Source organism: Anopheles cruzii, chromosome 3 (assembly GCF_943734635.1).
Source record: "Anopheles cruzii chromosome 3, idAnoCruzAS_RS32_06, whole genome shotgun sequence".
NCBI lineage: Eukaryota > Metazoa > Arthropoda > Insecta > Diptera > Culicidae > Anopheles > Anopheles cruzii.
In genome coordinates this window covers 49,169,815-49,190,704 of record NC_069145.1, presented here as the reverse complement: position 1 = coordinate 49,190,704, position 20,890 = coordinate 49,169,815, and the positions used below count along the sequence as shown (strand labels likewise).

The 20,890-nt window shown below is 40.7% G+C and overlaps 2 protein-coding genes and 1 pseudogene across 2 annotated transcripts; 2 read left to right on the top strand and 1 right to left on the bottom strand.

The window, feature by feature from the left end:
- Window positions 1–9,766: 9,766 nt before the first annotated feature.
- Window positions 9,767–15,419, bottom strand: LOC128274641 (sodium-independent sulfate anion transporter-like; annotated as a pseudogene).
- A 708-nt stretch (window positions 15,420–16,127) lies between these two features.
- On the top strand, window positions 16,128–18,521 carry LOC128270526 (sodium-independent sulfate anion transporter-like). The gene is made up of 5 exons (XM_053007933.1): window positions 16,128–16,223; window positions 16,398–16,520; window positions 16,602–17,254; window positions 17,324–18,079; window positions 18,153–18,521. Exons 2-5 carry the CDS (start codon window positions 16,481–16,483, stop codon window positions 18,519–18,521), a joined length of 1,818 nt encoding a protein of 605 aa, XP_052863893.1. The 5' UTR covers window positions 16,128–16,223; window positions 16,398–16,480.
- Window positions 18,522–19,071: 550 nt separating this feature from the next.
- Window positions 19,072–20,778, top strand: LOC128272890 (zinc finger protein 90 homolog). The gene is made up of 2 exons (XM_053010773.1): window positions 19,072–19,127; window positions 19,290–20,778. Exons 1-2 carry the CDS (start codon window positions 19,072–19,074, stop codon window positions 20,488–20,490), a joined length of 1,257 nt encoding a protein of 418 aa, XP_052866733.1. The 3' UTR covers window positions 20,491–20,778.
- The last annotated feature ends 112 nt before the right edge of the window (window positions 20,779–20,890 follow it).

Below are 20,890 nucleotides of genomic sequence, written 5' to 3'. Positions count from 1 at the left end.
CTTGGACCATAGTTTGGTAGAGGAGACTAGAATGTGAATAAATTCTCCCGTGAAGTTCGTTAAGGTGTGCAGGAAGGCAGAGCGAGGTTTTGAAGTCGAAGGCTCGTATAAATGATCCCCAGAGAGTTGTGGTGGACTGTAACGTGTTATACATTATCGCCGTATACTTTTTCGATGTTTTTCGGAGGCTCTGTAAACGTGTTCAGTTCAGTTTTCGACTTTAACTGTGTAAAAAATATGCGTAAAAAAGCATTAGCCAATCCGTATTCCTTACACGATGAGTAACCCATGATAGGTCTTCCATTACATTTTGTGAAACAACTTTCGCTAACATATTTTCAGAATTTCTGATCCAGAATGATGAGGAAAGCATTCGTTACGCAAGTTTTGTAAAAATCATTTGAACCGCAAGTTATCAGAGTCAGTTAGAAAACAAAAACATTAGTCAGACGACTAAAACATTTGCCGGGAGATTCGAGGGCACAAAAAGCACACATGACGTAGAAATGGCAAGAAAATTCAGTTGTTAGGACTCTGGGAGGACTTGTAGTAAATGGTTCCTGAGTTAAAGCGCGATGTTAAATGAGAAACAAGCAAGGCCATCCCCTTGGCTCAATCCGCTTTTTGGTAGTGCAAAAGTCAGAGAGCTTGCCATTCACACTCGCCTGACGGCTTTTGGGCACGGTCATTCTCACAAGTCTGGTTAGTTTATTTGGCACCTAATCTTGGGATCATACGATTTGACGGTGATCATGCTGTCATATGTATGCTCAAGGTCATAGTAGAAGAAAGCTCTTACGTAGTACCTGACAATTCCATGTTAATTACAAACTTCCTTTTCATCGTTTGAGACTAGTCATTCCTGGAGTACCGGGCAGAAGATTTTGTAGGCGGAATGAAGCAACATTATATTCCTAACATGCGCGTTTTTAACGTTATGAAGTATTACTCCGTCTACTCATATCGATCGGATACTGTATTGCGATGATGAAATTTCTTTCGTTTCGTTTTCATTAAAATTAAAAAAAAAATAATAATGACCACTTGATGGTACACCAAAAAATACACTCAAAGAGTGCGCAGTTGGCTTATGCAAGAGTGCCTATGTTGCGGAATAATGGTACAGTGGAACCGTCGTTAAAATTTATTTGCCTGGATGAGTATTGATCAATAAACCAGAGATTATCATAGCACCAACAGCCTATAGTTTAAATTTGACTCTGTGGTGTTTCGTTTCTTGTTGAAACCGATGCCAACACCCCAGGGATCGTAACCATTCAGAGAATCGAACCAATTTGGAAACGAGAATGTGTTTGACGACGCAGTAAAAATGTTAAATTGGCTCGTTATGGCGGTCTCGGTATCCTGAGTCCAAGCATGCTCGCTACAGATGGATAGCGAGCCCTATAACTATAACCCTATAGTTACTCCATTCAACCGCCTTGGCCTGTTAAGCTTACCTTCTTTTTCTAGATTATTTTTTAGAGGTTGAGCATAGGACTGTCAGCTAGAAAAATTAATCTGGTTAATCATCACCTTGAAATACATATTCGATTGACCGATACGGCTCCGTACCGCATAGCAACCGGTTTCGGGCGGAACGAGTGAAAGCATAAATATTCATGGATTTGTGGGGGAAAAAATTCGTCGACACATAGAGCAAAAGTAAAAGAGTAAAAGAAGAAATAAATGTCTCGCCACACCCTTAGATTAAAAAGCGTCAACTGACTGCGTTTGCGTGCGACGCTCGGCGTTCTTTGATGCTTCGGACAGTTAATTTCACTTAGTAGCAGTAATTCATTGTAGAGGCCAATGACGATAGAATTGTAAATCACTTGGTTGTAATTTTGTCAAACGACGCAGTTGAAAACGTTAGTTTTCGATCACATGTTTTTTCGCTTTGACGCTTTCACATTTGTGTAACAAATACTAGACATCCGACGAACAGTCGTGATTTTTTGCTTGATGCTTGACGATAAGCGGTTTTATGGACACAAACACACTTTAGGCTAAATACAGGTGGGTTAAAAACTGGTTTAAATAAGTATGTAAATTGTCGGCGATACTTGAAGTCCACAACACATCGTATATGAGTAATTACTATTTTAACACATTTAATAGCTAAATGTAATAAATGCACAAATTTAAATCATAACCTTCATGAGGCACCAACGTCCTTATACTGTTAATTGTTGAGTCGAAAATTAGGCAAAACAAGTGTTTATCGTTACGCATACGATTTTATGATTTGTTCCATTCAAACCTGTCAAGAAAATACGCAAAAGGCAGAGAACAACATAGAAGTGTATTCTCAGCGATCGATGATGGAATACCACCTCTGCATTGTAATTATCATAATTTCTATAAATATTATTTCTCACCTTGGAAGATTTTTTTCAAGAGGACGACAGCATCCATGAGGATCTCACTTGAACGGTTCGCGTCATGAAAGCTGGAGCTGGGCCTGCGGGTAGCGGAAACATCTTCAGTTTGCCACTCGAGTCGGGAAGCAAAGTCTGCCCGAGAGTCCCATATTTCTTTCCTCAATGGCACCGAAGCGCTTGGCATTGGGCTATCCTTGCTATCCCTCGACACTCCCGACAACAATATAATTTCGTTTGGAGCTTAGTGAACCGAACTGCATAAGTGAACAAAATATCAGAATTCATCTTGACGGGCAGGAGAAAACAAGAATCGTGAAATCAAAACAAGACCTCCGAAAATTACCCTCTTCACCCGAAGGGCAACTAGATTGAGCCACAAGGTGGGTACTTGTAGAAATGCTCTGTGAGTGGGCAAGTCCATACGCGGAAACACAGCAGAGGCACTAGCAGAACGCGTCGAAGAATGGGGAAAACTATTGCTGAACAAAAGATTCACGTCAAGTGTTCGTGCGTATAGAATTAAATTTTATATAGTCATGGTCTGCGGGTCCCGCTACCCTGGAACATAAAGAACCATAAAATGCCACAACCACAAAGCATGTAAACTGAATAAGATACATAAGTTTTGGTATATTTTGTCAAAATTACGTTAAAAGTAAATGAGGAAGGCACAAAAACATATGTTTTTGTGTTTGCACATATGCTATATCAACTAATTTAACAAATTACTGCACTAACCAACATAACAACAACCTAACGAAAGCAATAAGGTCTTCGTGCAACCTAAAAGAAATTGCCGAAAACGTTTGTACGATAATTGTATTCCTTTTCTTCTGTCGCCTGAGCGTTGTATCTTTGTGTTAATAGTCTATATTGTTTAGTTTCGATCGCTCTAGAATCGGTTGAAAACACTAGGTTAAACACGATGCTGTAAGGAAAAAGGGAAAACAGTGAAATAACGTATTAGAGTCTTTGCTCTCAATAACCCTTAATCTACCGACGAAATTTGATCACCACAAGAAACATCTACAGGCACCTTAACATTTGCAACGGACTAAGCGAATGAGTTGGTAATTGAATATGCAGAAAAACTGCTCTCAACGACTTATACCAATCAGGTTGGTGGCACTAATTAAGTCATTTTTCAAAAATCTAACCGTCTCTTTTTCAGTTCCTCGTACCTCTCGATAACCCGTGTGCCAAGGGGAACAGACTCACGCTTCATCATCGCCATGTACTTCACCGTAGAGTGTATCTATTGGTTGCCAGCGCTAATGATGAAGAAATATGTTTAAGCATGCCTCAGCATAAATTAAACGATTTGTTAGATTTTCAAGTTGTTGGATGCATCCGTCCAGCAGCAAACCATGATGATCTGTGTCTTGCCGAGAAAAAAAAAACTACAACGAGAAAGTCAACGCAAGAGAACAGATAAGTGGCCATCAGTGCGATGACGAACAGAAACAAGTTTCGACAACACCGCCGTGTGATGGCAACGATCGAGCGACAAATCCAACCCCTTATAGTGAGTGTCTACGAGAAGTAAAATAGAACCGACGCACTTAAACGGTTTACTAACCTAGCGTAAGGCTAACGCTAGCACTCAATTCTGTTGCCTGTTTCAGTAAGTAATAGTTAATTTAATTCTTGTTGTTTTTATTCAAATGATAATTTCTGTCTCCTCTTTTGGTGATTTCCAACTAGATAGCGAGAATGGGCCAAGACAGCAAGTTTCACATTCAAAACAACACCATCCACGCTAATACAGCTTCATAGCCGGCAGAAATTAACCCATTTCGTATCAATTTCTATTTCACTATTGTACATTGTACATTGATTGTCTATAACGTGTACAATGTTTCCTACTACATTGTTGTTCATGAACGCCACGGAAATCGGCCCGTAAAGCGAAAGGAGGCACTCTGTAGAGGGTTGTTTGGCAAAAAGGCCTAGAGATGACCAATGGTGAAGATGTTTCACTCAAAGATCGGCCGACCCTCAAAGCCGCGGCATTTTCATTATTAATCAGGGTTTTTACCCTGCTTAATAACAAATCTCATTCTTTCTCATCATCGACTCATCGGGAAATAATCAATTCAATTCGACTCAGACTCAAACACAACAATCGAGTACACGATCGGAGAGGGCATTCTGTGTTGGCACAGGAAAACGCTGGGACAGTCCGAAACCCGGTGCAAGATCTAAGCGGTGAGGCGGGAAATAAGAAAACAAAATTAAACTTTCAATAACGCAGCCCCCAGGCTGGCAGCAGGTGGGAAGCCAGCTTTTGCAGATGCTTTCCAATCGCGAGACCGACTACGGGTTCCGTGATACGGAGCTTCTGGGATCGTTCTAACCTTCCTTTCTCCTTTTCTTTGGGGTTGGACGCACATCGTTTCGTTTTTCGTTCGTTTCTCGTTTCTTATTTCGTTTCATTCCCATCATCTTAAGTTAAGGTTGGGTGTCCTGACGCGCCTGACAAACTCCGAAGCATGCAGGCGGCTTTGGTCCACTAAATCACCGTACCAAAATGATCCAGCCCATTAAATTCCAACGCGTTCTGATTATTGAGTTATTAAATTAATGTTGAGAAATAAAGTAAGCCGATTGCAACGTAACGTAACGCATCCGGTGTATGATCATCCCATTCAATACAACAGCAAGAAATCAATAGTGGCCAAGCCTTTGCTGAATTCGGTTCGGCATCAAGCTTGGGGCGAACCGAATCGATCATATTATGTTCTATAAAGTATTTGATCAACTAATCACGGCCCAATAGATAGATTGTGGGATGTATAAATGTGGGAGCAACAACATTCCCACATTACAATAACCAACCGAACAGTGCTGGTGGGTTACTGAGCTCACGAAAAAGTTATCGATGATCTTACCCACCAAAGAGGTATAGAGTTCGTCGGTCGGTCGGTAGAGTGACCGACGGCGCCGGGGTAAGTCCTGCAGCGTAATGATATTGAAATTGGCACCCCAGCCATTCGATTGATTGTTGCAAAACCAATAAGACAAATGATACATTTTCCTTAGAGGATAGATTCCATATCTATATAGCGCTTCTGAACTATTGGACCAAACTTCGGGTGGGTTGAATCGGTTCAGAAATATAAACTACTTTAACTACAAACAACATTCTTTAGGTAAGCAAAGATATAATACCGTTGATACGTTTTATGGAATACTTTGCAAACTTGTTAATCGAACAGTCAGCGTTTGTAGATTCCAACTCTTTCGAGCGCTTCGTTTTTTATCATCTGCTCCATATCCGCGTCCAAAGGGAAACGAATTCATTTTTGAAGTTTTTCTAATTCTTTTTTCCACCCATCCGTTCCCCGGTTGACCAGGGTTTCTGGCATGCTTTAGCAAGGTTTCCCAATCGACTGCGCCCACGTTCACGGTGTGCCGTTTACATGATCGCGGCTCGCGCTGTCTACCGCCTTCCATATCTTGACGACCCAGACAAAGTTCACATAGCATCCGGGCTACAAAAACAGCATGAGGGCCAGGAGGCTGGCCGAGAAAGGCAGGGTTTATTGTTCTTTCACACAGTTTATTGCCAGAGCGAACAATATTATTGAAATATCACATTTTTTACGACATGGCGCGCGAACCGCGCCCCTGGACACAGTTCACTTCGTCCACAGACCAAGCTGTCAGTTTAGAAAACTAATCAAGGTTGGATTAGGTTGGCTTTGGTTGGCGGATACTCTGGCATTGGGTCAATCTCAGTTCATGTGTGTAATTTGAATATACACTGAGCCTACAGTTGTGCGCATACACAAGTTAAGAGAAATTGAAAAAAAATTTAATTACGACATAAAACATGTTTTAAAAACGAATTGTCACACTCCCCTTAACGTCGGACAAATGTTAAATCTTTTTCTAACGTCCACAATAGTTGTTCAATAGTTCAAACAACTCAGAACGCACTTTTTAAAAAGCGTTTCAACAATTAAGCCGATCTCCAAATTCATTCATATGTGTATCATTCGTTTGTTGGTTTTCACCGTGATTCAACCGGCGAAATCGGCGAAAACGATGCAAACAACGCCACAATGGAGAGGGAAGCTAGAGCACGATCGTGCAACGGGTTTGTTCGCTCAGAATAATAGAGAAAAGGAATCGAAAACACGATCGGTATTCGTTCGGGAAAAGAGATGACTGTATCTGCTAACGGATTCTGCAGGACCTAAGATCTATGTAGTGGTTGAATCACTGCTACGAAACACATTGAGTTGCTGATGGTTAAGTATTGGTCAAAATTTATTTATTGCATTACTGCAACAATAATTTTGCGAATACTTCAATTGCATTTTTAAATTATTCTTGGTTTACAAAATTGCTATAAGTCTTAAAATTAAGTTAAAAATAAATAAAAAAGACCAAATGAATATATTTGATGAAGTTAGATGTTAGGGACTGTTTTGTCAGAATAGTCAGCAATACATCACAAGAAAGTGTTCTTATCGGTTCAGCTGCCGGCACAGAAGTGACCGATACGATTTATTTCAAATCCAAACCAAATCAAAGTGCGTAAAATTTAATGAAAAAACATTTTCTTTATGTGGTGCGGCCCGCTGACTAGCTGTTACTTTCTACTGCGGCTCACATGCTAATATGAGTTTGAGACCACTGTACTAGTCTATCTTCATTTTTATGTATAGAATGCATGATGCTTAGATTATAGTCTCAAGACATCGATTCGCTACCGCATTCGCATACCGCAGCTATGATTTGATGAATCTCGTGTTCGACTTTTCCATCTTCTTTTTTTACGAGCTCGGTTACAATCGCATCGGTGTCTGGTGTTTTGTTATTCTTTAGTAGAAGAATGAACCTGTGGGTCTCTTCGATGTTCGGTGGCAGAAACAGATTTATGCAGCTGCTGGCTGCCCGGTATTTTGGTTATTCAGGAATTCATCGAAACGCTTGGTTCATCACAAGAGGACCTTTGGCTGGTTACTGATCAAATTTCCAACCTTGTCCCGGTAGCGGGTAATCTTATGCATAAAGTTGTTTCGGTGACCTGCTTCCTTTTTGTAAAACTGGATTGTGGGGTGATAGTTGACTCTTGCTTCCTGAAATTTACGTAGTCTTTGTTGTTCTCACCAGCGTTTTTTTTTAATTGTGTACTTGGTGTTCTTTGGTTCTGAGCTTTTAGTACTGCGGGTAGTCTACGCATGCCCGTGTCCTGCGATTAGCTATTATTGCTTTGTGCGCAGTGGTTTTTATTCTCCGTCCCTTCCCTAGACTCAGCGTCAAACCAGCCAAATCTGGGTTTTCCCCAACGCTCACCGAAAACTTCTTGGGCATAGTTTCTGAAACAAAACCTGTTGTCCCTGATGCCTTGTTTGTACAACTATTGCATCGATTCTTGTTTTAGGGAGTTTGTATTGAAGATATATTACTATTTGGTTGGAAGTAGCTCCGTCCGGAACACCCACGTGGCTTGGTGGATCTCCTTTCGCGTGAATTTGGTACTTCCAAACAGCAGGTTCCTTGTGGATGCAAAATTGATCGATCTGCAATCAATGTGGTGAGACATGGCTTTTTGTTTATTAGTTAATTGATTTATTTAAATACCATAATTGTAAATCTAAGTTACATATATGAACAACAGTTTCTACCTTAGGCAAACTTTCCAAAATGCCAATTCTTCATTCTATGTCACTGTTAACGCTTAGTAAGTTTGCCATATTCACTTCTTTCAAAACAACGTCCAAGTTTTCTTCTTTTGTGACTATGTTTCGGAAAAATTCTAAGTCCATCCTAAGCAAAGTGCAACGTGCCGAGCGGTTCCACTTCCAATAGATAACGATATGGTTTTGAAGCACTAGATCAAGTGTCAATCTCATCAAAACTTGTGCTGTTGTTGTGTCTACAGATGTTATATGCGATCCATCGACAACAATGATACTAACATCTTCTTTCGAAGCCATCCTGACGACTTGATGCTCAAAATACTCTGCAGATGAATACACCAAGCTTTGATCAGGCTGAACAATCAATAAACATCGAGAGTCGACCTTTAATGTTTGAAAAGTGATCTTTGGACGCGACATTTCATATAGTACCAAACATAAGTTAACAACAATCCCACTAACCATACCATATTCCAAGCCTAAGAATAGACAGGTGATAAATGTTACAATCATTGGAACAATATCTATCCGTTTCGTGCGCCAAATTTCTTTTGCAACTTTAAAATCGATCATGAAGAACATTGCGGTAATGATCACGCCCGCCAAAACTGCTTTAGGAATGTAATAGAACGTGTTAGTTAGCAGGCCAAGTGCTAGCAAGACTACAATGCCAGTAATGATACCGCCGAAAGTTGTGCGAACTCCGCTGCTGTTGTTTACAGCTGATCGTGTAAATGATCCAGTTACAGGCATCGAAGAAACGAACGAGCCAGCAATGTTACACAATCCGAGGGCAATCATTTCTTGAGTAGCATCGACAGACTTCCCTTTGGAAAATGCTTTCGCAATTGCAATTGATTCAAGAATACCAATCAAGGGTAATGCTATTACGGAAGTTCCCAGTTCGTATATCATATCCGAAAAACTGTACATTCGGTCTTCAACGGATGTGGAAAATGGAGGTACCTGCACGGAAGGCAACCCCGATGTGACATTGCCGGTCAACAAAAAAACGTCCGAGTAGCCTCCTTCACTTAGTAAATACGCCAGTAACGTTCCAGAAACTACTACTATTGCATTTCTGGAGAGGACCACGTATTTTCCAAAACATGAGCAAAGATTAAAACCTTTGATCATCTTTAAATTCTTAAGCAACAAAAGAACGACAATGGATGAAACCCCCAACAAGCTGTCCCATAGTCTCACTTCTTCAATGTGTTTGAATACATTGATCCACGATTCCAGAAATTCGTTCGATTTTCCATGAATTCCCAAAAGTGATTTCATCTGTCCACTCGCGATCGTTATGGCCGCGGCCGAAGTGAAACCCGCCGTTACTGGCGTTGAAATAAAGTTTACAAGAAATCCCAAATTTAGCAAACCTAGTAGAAGAATTATGGTTCCGGCTAGAAATGCGGCTAAAATGGCAAAGTCTGGTCCTAGATCGGCTACGTGAACCTGCACCATTAACGACATGATGGCCGTTGGTCCAATTGTTATATCCTTACAAGTTCCAAAGATGCAATAAACAAAGCAACCCATGAAAGCAGAATAAAGTCCATATTGTGGTTCTAGATTTGCTACTACTGCATATGCAATTCCCTGTGGTATGACTGTGAGTCCAACGGAAAGTCCGGCGACAATGTCCTCCACGAGGTATCCCAGGCTGTACGACGGTAGCCATGTGAGTACAGGAAATCGTTTACACAGTTGCTTACGGGTACAAATGCCATGAACCGACTTTCCTGCAATAGTTTTCCATGAAGGACACGATTCACGGATATCTTCGTCTACAAAAATAGTATAAATATTTATTTTGATAAATCGATCATAATTATTGTACTTACCGAACGAGCTGCTGTTGTTAATGATCTTTTCCGATACTGGTCCCCTTTCATTTACACTAACCTCATGATCATCCATGCTTTCTGAAAACGGTTTGCATTGAAAAAGTTAAAGAAACAAAGTTAATAAACACCACAACAGAAAAATAATATAAACTGACTATATATGCTGACTACAAAGCTGCAATTGACAGAGTTTCACACATTATTGAGACGTCTAAGCTTTGGGGTCATCAATGTCCTAACTCTTCGGCTTCCTTCATAGTGTCATTATGCTTGTATCTTGTCACGTACGCTGGTGAGCTACCATTGTTCTTGCTTGTTAGTGATCTTTGCGATTGTCAGGTTCTGCAGGCTATGCTTGATCGTCCCGGATCTTGGTGTGAATGAAACTGCATGAATGAATGTCCCTTAATGTCAGCTAGTTTAATATTACCTTTTTTACTAAGAATTCTGATCCGCTCGTATTTCCATATCGTATTGGCTCGTCAGATTAAGCTCGTAAACTCGTAACGCTCGTCGTTATCAAGCAGCTGACCTGGCTTCAATTCCCGAAACCAACGTACCAGGGGATTGGCGCGAGGCCAACAACCTCCCACCAGTAAAAACATAACGTTCCAGTAAGCAACAGAGAATAACATCGACTCTGTTGCAGACCCCCAACACCGTTCGACGGTTGTAATTGCCAGTGAAGAGGTATGAATGAAATGCGTGCCTTTATATGTTTTAGTCAGGCCTGTAGATCATTTACTTGAACAATTATATAATTTTAAAATAAATAATACGATATTAATTAACTTTGAAGCATTCACAGTGGTAACTTAAAACTAATATATTATTTCGTTTCAATTCAATAGAACCTGAAGTAATATGAATATAAAAACATTTTGAAAAAGGTTGCAATTATTGTAATTTGCTTTATTCATTCGAAACAAAGAATGTGTGTCTAAATTTACTCGTTCGACCGTTTCCTGCCGTTTACTTTATAGACCAGTTACTGCCGACACATAATTATAATACTTCCATACGATCACATAATCACAAGTTTAATGACTTCATAAACTCACCTAAAAGATCCTTCAAGGCTTTGTTCTATATTACTACACTGCTGCCTAGATGCACACTTGCTTAGGCAACTCTTCCAAATCTCCGTCTTTAAATAATTTGTAAAATAATTCTCTATCTAATCGTAGTAACGTACATTTAACTGCTCGGTTCCAATTCCACAGCCATACTGCACACTGACGTATTGCCAACTCTTCAACAGTACTCGAGAGAATCTTGGCGGCAGTGGAGTCGATATAACAAATGTTAGTGCCATCTATTACCAGCGCGTGCACTTGAGACTTATCCACCATCTTTATTATTTCGTGCTTCAGGTATTCGACGGATGAGTAGATAAGACTTTGATCCGGTTTCACAATCATGGCCTCAATACCTGAGTTTGTACGAAACACCGCCTGCTCGATGCTAGGTCGAGACGTCACGTGAAGCACGAAACATATGTTCAACACAATTCCTATCACCATTCCGTACTCTAAACCAAGCAGGAGACAAGCAACCAACGTCACTATAAAAGGTATAATATCAATCTTCTTCGTTCGCCAAATTTCCGCGGCAGCATGGAACTCTACCATGAAGAACATTGCGGCAATCATCACACCGGCTAGGACGGCCTTAGGAATGTAATAAAATGTGGTAGTTAGCAGACCAAGCGAAAGCAGCACGAGAACCCCGGTTGCAATTCCACGTGAAAGAACCCGTGATGGGCATGGAACAGACGAATGACCCGAAAATGTTGCACAGCCCTAGTGCTATCAATTCTTGCGTGGCGTCAATCGACTTTCCTTTCGAAAATGCTTTCACTATAGCCACAGTCTCCAGAATTGCAATCAGCGGCAACGCTATTATCGAGGAACCCAACTTGGAAGTCATTTCAGGAAAAGTAAGCGTCTGGTTGTTAAGAACTGTACTAAATGGCGGTAGTTTTACCGGTGGTAGTCCAGGAGTAACGGTTCCTGAAAGAGAAATAGTGAAATAAAAGAGGAGAATGAAAGTTAAATACATTAAATCGTTCTCCTGCTTGGTACCGCAACTTTGCTTAGAGATACGTACCGGTTAAAGAAAATGGTTCTCTTCGGGAACACGCAAAGTAGTACGCCAAAGAAGCTCCTCCTATCACTACAACGGCATTTCGCGATAAGGCAATGTATTTTCCTGCCACAGACCATTTGCCTCGAACGTTTCGTAGCTGCCGGAGTGCCAGCAACACAATGATTGTTGTGAATCCCAGTGCGGCATCCCACGTATTCGTTTCATCGTAATGTTTGAATACATTTATCCATGAACCAACAAACTCATTAGATCGACCAGGCAAACCTAATAACGCCTTTAGTTGTCCGCTGGCTATTGTAATGGCTGCTGCAGACGTAAACCCAGCTGTAACGGGCATCGATATAAACTGGACCAAGAATCCTAAAAAAACATCACTAAATCAGTCCTCTTGGCCGTATATTTAAATGGAGATATTGTACTCACCCAAGTTAAGTATGCCCAACAGTAAGATAATGCAACCACTTAAAAACGTCAGCAAAACCACAAAATCTGCTCCGAGACCAGCAATGTACATCTGAACCATGAGTGCCATGATTGCTGTTGGTCCAATCGTAAGGTCCTTGCAACTTCCAAAAATACAATAAGTAAAGCATCCCATAAAGGCCGAATACAATCCGTACTGCGGTTCAAGGTTGGCCATAACAGCAAAAGCGATACCCTGCGGAATAACGGTCAATCCAACCGACAGTCCAGCTACAACGTCCTCGATCACGTAACTTCTTTCATATTTTGGTAACCAATCAAGAATTGGTAGGCGTTTCAACAACAGTTTTCGGTTGCAAAATCCACTCAATTTTGATGCCAAAATAGGTCCGAAACGAGGCAATTTTTCTTCACAATCATCCGGGCCATCAGCCAAATCTGTGAAAATGAAAAGCAATATATTCAACAAAATAAGACGTGCTTTTTACCTTTTTCACATTATATGTGCTTAAAACTAGATGAACATACGAATGCAGAACATGTACACAAACCATGAACAACGGCATAACTTTAAGCTTAAAGAGCATTATTGTTTCTTAGTGTGTCTACTTATTTATTAAGATGCTTATCACGTTAGTACCCACCATGAAATGGTCTTAGTTTTTGCTGCCACAAATCCGATACCGTCACACAACTTCCTTCCGCTTCTAAATTACACCTCTCATTAAGCATCACTACAATTATGAGATGGTTTTACTATAATTACAATCCGGAAGCAGCATACACAGGAAAATAACAGAAAAACAATAACTGCACTGTACAGATAACATTCAAACTTAAGATCTCCGTTGAACTAATAACAATCCCCTGATGAGACAATGCAACACAATAAAAACAACTTCGTACAAAAAACACACCTTCCACGTCTTCATAAGCTTTATAAAATGCTAATCACCATAACTTTGCTTGAAGCGAGTTTTAGTGTTAAACCCGCAGATCCGATGGCACTACCAACCGATTGGCCGCACCAATTTATACTACATTTTGGGCACGATAACCCTGTTGGGTTAGACAACCGGCTTAACGGAAACGTTAGCTGGGATGTTTGCAACGCAAACATGCACACTGTTAACAGGAATTTGTATATATAAGTGACGAACGCTTTATATACAGAAACCATAAACACAGTGCCTGCACTGCCACCCACCAAACGATCAGGGAAACAATGATCATTGACACGAAGTCCCTGATCGTGTATCTATGACGGAAAAACGATCGTGATTTACTTTTTATTTACTTAACGCTTTTGGAATGGAGCTTCAATCGTATACCAAGAAACCCTTGTTCGTTTCTGTTTGCCCATGTCTCAAACTTTATTTTCACGTCTGTGAATGCCATCCAAATTAGCGTACATGGTTCGCAGGTTCGAATTTTTACTATCGGTATTTCAGTTCTTTCATTCTTCTTTCCATACGGATAGCATGCAATCAAAAAATTCTATAAACAGGTATCGATGAAGACAAAGTGCATGCTTTTTGGCACAGCAAAATTAAACAAATGACATGATTGCGAATCAAATAGAGTTGATTGTGTAGGAAGTTAAACTGTACATCGATATTTGAATGTTTTCTTCATGGTTATAACGAACGACCGTGATTGAATGTATACTCCACAAATTCCACGGCAAACTTGTGGGAATCCCATCTCCAGGAAAATCCATGTCATGCTACCATCCGCTATTCATTCTCGGCGTCGATTTACGTAACGTAACGTTTTTGCTAAGCTTGAGAATGTTTGCACGGCCAACAGTCAAGGGAGAGCTTCCGCGCTGGTAAGTAGAATATTCTTTGTGAACAGTGACAGCAGTAGTTGCTGTCGAGCGTGCATAAAAAGTAAATATAAACAGAAATAAAATTGAGAATTGGTAGTAGAAATTACTGTTAAAAAAACTATTCAATAGTATAAAACTAAAAACAAAACCTGAAAATAACAGTTAATTAAAACAATTGACAAAATTAAGAAAAGGGTAACGAAGAATGGTATATGGAGATCGTTGCAGAATGGATGCAATAGCGGAACGACGTCCTCCAAGTCCAAGTGCGTGATGTGTGGCAATGCACGTAGCAATGCATATATCACAATAAATCAGGTTGTGCTTAAGGTCAAACATATCTCGACGAAGGCTAAAAATAGTACTCTTTGTCTCCGCCCGAGAATACATAGTGCTCAAATTTCATTACAAACAAGTACTTATCATGCTCCAACAAACTATGTTTGCTACGATGACAAGGCTCGATTATGTTTACTAGCAGCGTACGGGTGATCCGTTGCCAAGAAGCAATCTTGTTTATGAGCGTTTTACCATTTTTGCTCCTACATGGATGGAAACAGATTCACACGATTCTACTACGATTTCCCTTAAACATATTATCGAAACGATTTTTTTATGATTCATTGTTAATGCTGAGAATAAAATTTTCCTTGTTGATTCGTTCCGTTCCGTAAACTATTTTCAGCTCGTTTTTCATTTTGAACTGTTTAAGGTAAAAGTAGTAATGGATTTCATTCTAATTATTTGTTTAACTTCCTTCCAACGCAAACACGAACCTTTTACAAAATTGGGATATTGTAGAATATTTTTGTGTCGGTATGCTTTTTAATGAATCGTTAAGAAACTTTATGTGCTATGTACATGTTGTAAATAAGGCTAATTAGTATGCCACTAACCATATCTTCAAACGCAGCTTGTTAGCTCGATCCCAAAGCCATCAACAGTTTATTGACACGGGCAAACAATAAAGCATTACAAAAGACTAGTGAAGGTCACAAATCAACATATAGATACTGCAGATTGTGGATACCATACCTGTTGCGTTGAATGCAAGTAACGGTTTTTCATTCAATTCGACCATTCCTTACGAAAAATGGTTCGTCGCGTAATTAATATATCACTTGATGACGCTTTAATTCGCGTGAATCACTCACTATGTGCTGCAAACTATCCAAGTGACTTGATAAATTCTTCTCATGGATACCATTCGCTTTAGGTCACCGTAGAATAAATGCTCCAGTCCACAACTCCGGCATGATACTTATAATCACAAAACAACTCTTATCGCGCGCCATATGTGCAGATTGCATCGCAACGGTTGGACTTATCACACTGTCTAGTAAGGCTGATAAAGATGTTAGACAATGGCACAGGAAACACACGCGAGAACAGTGGTTTTAAGCGGACGTAACACCAACAGCTCACGCTTAGGCACGGATCAACTACGTCGCTGAATGGTTGCTAACAGTTCAAATGTACACGTTCGATATTAAACTTCCAATGCAAACGTCGTTGTGTTATACGACTTTGAAATGTTTAAATTTCTATGACGGTGTAGCAATCAACAATCCAACTTTTTTGTTTACTTTTCGAGAAACATACTGACCTTACATTTGACAATTATTCGAGCGATTCATTTTGACAGCTAAGTTACTGTTCGAGCAAAATGTGCTCGAACTCGACTTGCAATTTAAAAGTCCAGTTGCCTTTTGCACGATATTCAAGCGCCTGCGCGATTTCCATTACGAAATGAAAAGGAAAAATAAACATTTGTTGTTATTTACGGATAGGATCAGCTTCACGAACTATACGCTTAAAGTTAAAAAATGTATCCAAATTTATATTATAAGCTGAGAGTAGCATTGGCGACTATCAACTAAATTGTTAGCTTTTGAATGACCCAGTTTGTGATAGTAATTCAAACTAAATCAAGTATCATCAGGGACGTTATCATTATGGCGATGATAATTTAGTTAAGTGACCAAAACATATTCTTTTTACTCGCGGATCTATCTTGAACGGCGTCGCAGGTACAGCTTGTTTGGATATTATCTTTATGATACGTTTCATTTCCATTTTACTTACAAGCATACGTAAAAAACCCTTCAATCCGCACAGAACAAACTAACGATAAAGTGCTTTACAGTCTGATGACACCGGTGACAAGTCCTACAATTGAGATACAGAAACCGTCAAAAGCAGTTCATTACTCCTGCAACCGCAGACGCAATGGAAGAGAGCGGTAGATCGGAATTCGTTCAACGAAGTGGTAATTTTGGTGTATTAAACAAACATCTTCTTTTTTGCTGTATGTTTGACATATTTCCATGTTGCTTTCTTGTACTTACAGAAAGCCTAGAATGCCTGGAAGACTCGCCACGCATACGAGATGTGATGTACCATTATTTCAGAAACATATGGACCAAGGATTGCCTATACCGTCGGTTACCGGTTTTGCAGTGGGCTCCAAGCTATGGCGTGAAGGATTTTTTTGCCGATTTCATTGCGGGAGTAACAGTTGGACTAACTTCCATCCCACAAAGTATTGCCTACGCAACGGTAGCGAATCTGGAACCACAGTATGGTCTCTATTCGAATTTCATGGGATCGTTCGTCTATGCCATTCTTGGAACAGTAAAAGAAATCACTGTCGCACCTACAGCCGTGATGGCACTGATGGTTCAACAACCGGTCAAAGATCTTGGAGCCGCTGGTGCCGTACTATCATCGCTCTTGTCCGGATGCATTATGCTATTGCTTGGATGCCTCAATTTCGGATTTGTAGTGCAGTTTATTTCTATGCCGGTGATTACTGGCTTTATAACTGCTGCAGCTATTACAATTATTAGTAGCCAGCTCAAATCTTTAATAGGAATTACGTCGTCGGGCAAATCTTCCGAATTTATAGACACGTGGATCAATCTCTATGAAAACATTGGCGAAATACGATTGTGGGACTGCGCTCTGGGACTCAGCTCATTGATCATCCTTATCATACTTACGGTAAGTTTTTCCTTTTTACATCTACAGCTTAATCTTCTTAACATCAACTGTTATCAATCACTCTTGCAGGTTATTAAAGGACGGGGCAAAGGAAAATGGAAAACTATTACGAAATACGTTTGCTTGTTACGAAACGCAATGATTGTGATAAGTGGTGGTGTAATTGCTTACATTTGTAGTTCTCAAGAGAAATATCCGTTCAAGTTAACCGGTAAGGTAGCGTCAGGATTGCCATCAGTCCAGTTACCACCGTTCCATTTGGTCTACGAAGACCGGCACTACAACTTTAGCGAAATGTTACACACACTCGGTACGTCCGTTATTTCGATCCCGCTGATATCAATTCTTGAAATCGTGTCAATTGGGAAGGCATTCTCCCGCGGAAAGTTGGTAGATGCCACACAAGAAATGTTGGCACTAGGATGCTGCAATGTTGCCGGTTCATTTGTGTCCTCTATTCCCACAACGGCGTCTTTCGCACGGTCAGCCATCAATAGTAGCAGCGGTGTGGCGACAACTTTCGGAGGAGTGTTTACGGGCATCCTTGTACTACTAGCGTTGGGTTTGCTCACAGATTACTTTTTCTACATTCCCAAATCTACTCTGGCAGCAGTGATTATTGCAGCGATGATTTTTATAATAGAGTACCGCGCCATGGGAGAAATGTGGCGTACAAAGCGCCTCGACATTTTACCTTTCATAGTGACCGTGGTCGCCTGCCTGTTCATAGGTCTCGAGATTGGGATAATAATTGGAATAGCTGTCAATTTATGCTTTCCATTGTACCTGGCCTCAAGGCCCAGAATTACACATCGTCTCATAAACGTAAGTAAAGTTTATTTCCATTATACGCTTATGTGGTCTAACAGCTTATTTTTCAATTTGGCCCTAATTACAGGTCGAAAACACAGCGGTATTGATAGTACGCCCTGATAGTGATCTTGCCTTCTCCTCAGCGGAATATTTCCGTGAACAAATACTGAAACTTGCATCTTGTAAAGTGCCCGATGTGATTCTGATTGACGGAGAGTGGGTGAAATTTGTAGACAGCACAGTTGTGCGGAATCTTTCCAGCATTATCAGCGATTTGCGGCTGCAAGGACGTCAAGTGCTACTTTGGAGGTGGCATAGAAATATACGTAGTACACTCTACCGATTTAAGAAGCAAAAATTTATGCCATTGTTCAGAAATGATGAATGTGCTGAGCAGGCAGTTAGTAACTGGAAAAAAGGATGCGAAAACGAATCTTTTGTTATCCCTGTATGATTCGATCACTAAAGATTAATAAAGCCTTATAGAAACAAAACTTCTCAAATACGTTAGCTTGTTTGATACACAATCAAAAAATTGTCCATGCAATCTAAATTCAGCGCTGATTGCCAACCGTCAACCTAAACTGATGACAAAATCTAATAGAACATACCCTTCAAATCATTTAACTGGATTCTCGACCGCTTCCTGGACTTCTTGAAATGGAAAAAAGACAATTTCCACATTGTTTTCTAGACAAATGTATTCGGTCTTTGAAATCGCAAGCGTTCAAAGTAATATCGATGAAGAGATGATTTTTCGACAACGAAAATCGATGTTGAGGAAATTCATCCAACGAATTTGACAGTTCACGAACTGACAGGTAAACAAATTATCTGCACATCGAAAACAATTTGTAAATACTTCGCGTCGTTCTGAGTGTGTGCAATAATCGTAGTGGCGATCGGGCAAAAGCCTTCTCTCCCGCCCGGTGGCTGCGGGCTAGTGACGAGAGTTTCGCCAAGTAACCGCAGCTGTAAAAAAGTCCGAATAAGGCTCTTGCGACATGGATCAGACTGCCCAGCCCAAAAGTGGCACTGAGTCCGAACTGCGAGAAGACGTGTAAGGAAGAAGAATCTTGAATGGTGCTGTTTTGCCCACTCCTCTCGTCGCAATCGAATATACAAAACCGATAAGACGTGTCCGAACTAATCAATGAATTGTTTGTGCGTTTCCTTTTCATATTATTTCATCCTGTCGGCATGGTTATCTGCTGTGCACCAGTCCGAATGAAAATCCAGAAACGTACTGCAGGCTCTGCTTTTCAGAAACGAACGTCCATCCCCTGTTTCCGCAGAATGGAAGTCTCATACGGGAGATGACGGAGAAGATAAGGAATTGCGCCAGCATACATATCAGCGTACGGGACGACTACCCAGCCGGGATTTGCTTTTCGTGCCTATCCATTTTGGATGAGATCAATCAATTCCAGCAGAGAAGTAAACACTGTGACGAAATCATTCGCACGAAGCGTGGACTGCTAGAGCAGATTACCGTCAAGGTGGAGATGACGGAAGAGGACGGAGTGCAATTTGTGCCACCGGGCGGAGGATGTGGACACTTGGCTGCAAACGAAGATTACGTGAATGACGATTGTCTTACCGAAAGTAGTATTATTGCTGAAGCTATCACGAGCTTGAACGGAATCGGCGAACTGATGGGTGCGTTTCACAGTAGCACCATTCCAGTGGCTGGCACGCTTCACGTAAAGGCGGAAGGTGTAGCTACAGGTGGTGGTAATAAAGACCATCGATGCATGGTTTGTAGCAAAGTGTTTCCTGATCGAGAGGCATGGATGGTCCATTTGGGTGATCATGTTGAAGAACGGCCGTATCAGTGCATGGAATGTTTAGCACAGTTTCGTGAGAAGCGCTCATTAGCGAGGCACATGAAAGCGGTGCACGAAGAGGTCCGCGATCGTCAGTGTCCTTACTGTCCGAAATCCTTTAAATACAGTCACCATCTAAGGTATCACATACGTACGCACACGGGAGAAAAACCTTATATGTGCGAAATCTGTAGTGATTGCTTCTCACAGCACATACAGTGGAAACGGCACATGGCAAAACATCAACAGGTACACAAACCTCCACCGCCGGTTGCGGCGCCCCGTGCTCCAGCAGTTCCAGTAGAAGAACCAAAAATCATCAAGTGCGAGTTTTGCCCGCGAGTGTTTTCGCGCCTACAGGATTATCGCCGACACCAACCCAGTCATAATGCGCACAATCTTAACTTAAGCTCTTTGCAGCACCACGCGCAACTCCATCACCTTCAACAGCAACAACATCAGCCGCAACACCAGCAACAAAGTTTGCAACACAACCACATTCACCAGCAAGAGCAACTTATACAGAATGTACAACAGGAGGCTTCACAGCACGCTCATCAACTAGCGCAACACCAATCACTTGTTCATCGGGACTAGCAGCAGAATAAAAGACAGCATTGGCTGTGTCACGATTGCCATGAACCACCGCTCCAAGTAACACTGCGTGAGAGGATGATAAAATTAATTACTGTGCGTAGGTAGTCATGTTTGTGTTGCTTTGCCGAACGGTTCTTACCCTGGAGGAAAGGATAGTAAATTCACCCTTAAATCAAAACAGATGTTCTAAAGAGGTATGCTCTGGAAGCACTGATTAAGTCTTTGAATAATATGACATTTGAATAAATCTTTTAAGGCACACTTTTAAGTTAAAAGTGCATTATAAACGAAATTGTATAGATAATTAAAAGAAAATAATACTAAACACATACTGAATTAAACTTTGTATTATTATTCATCATAAGACCCTATTTTCCCGTTTTCGTTTCATACAAAATTC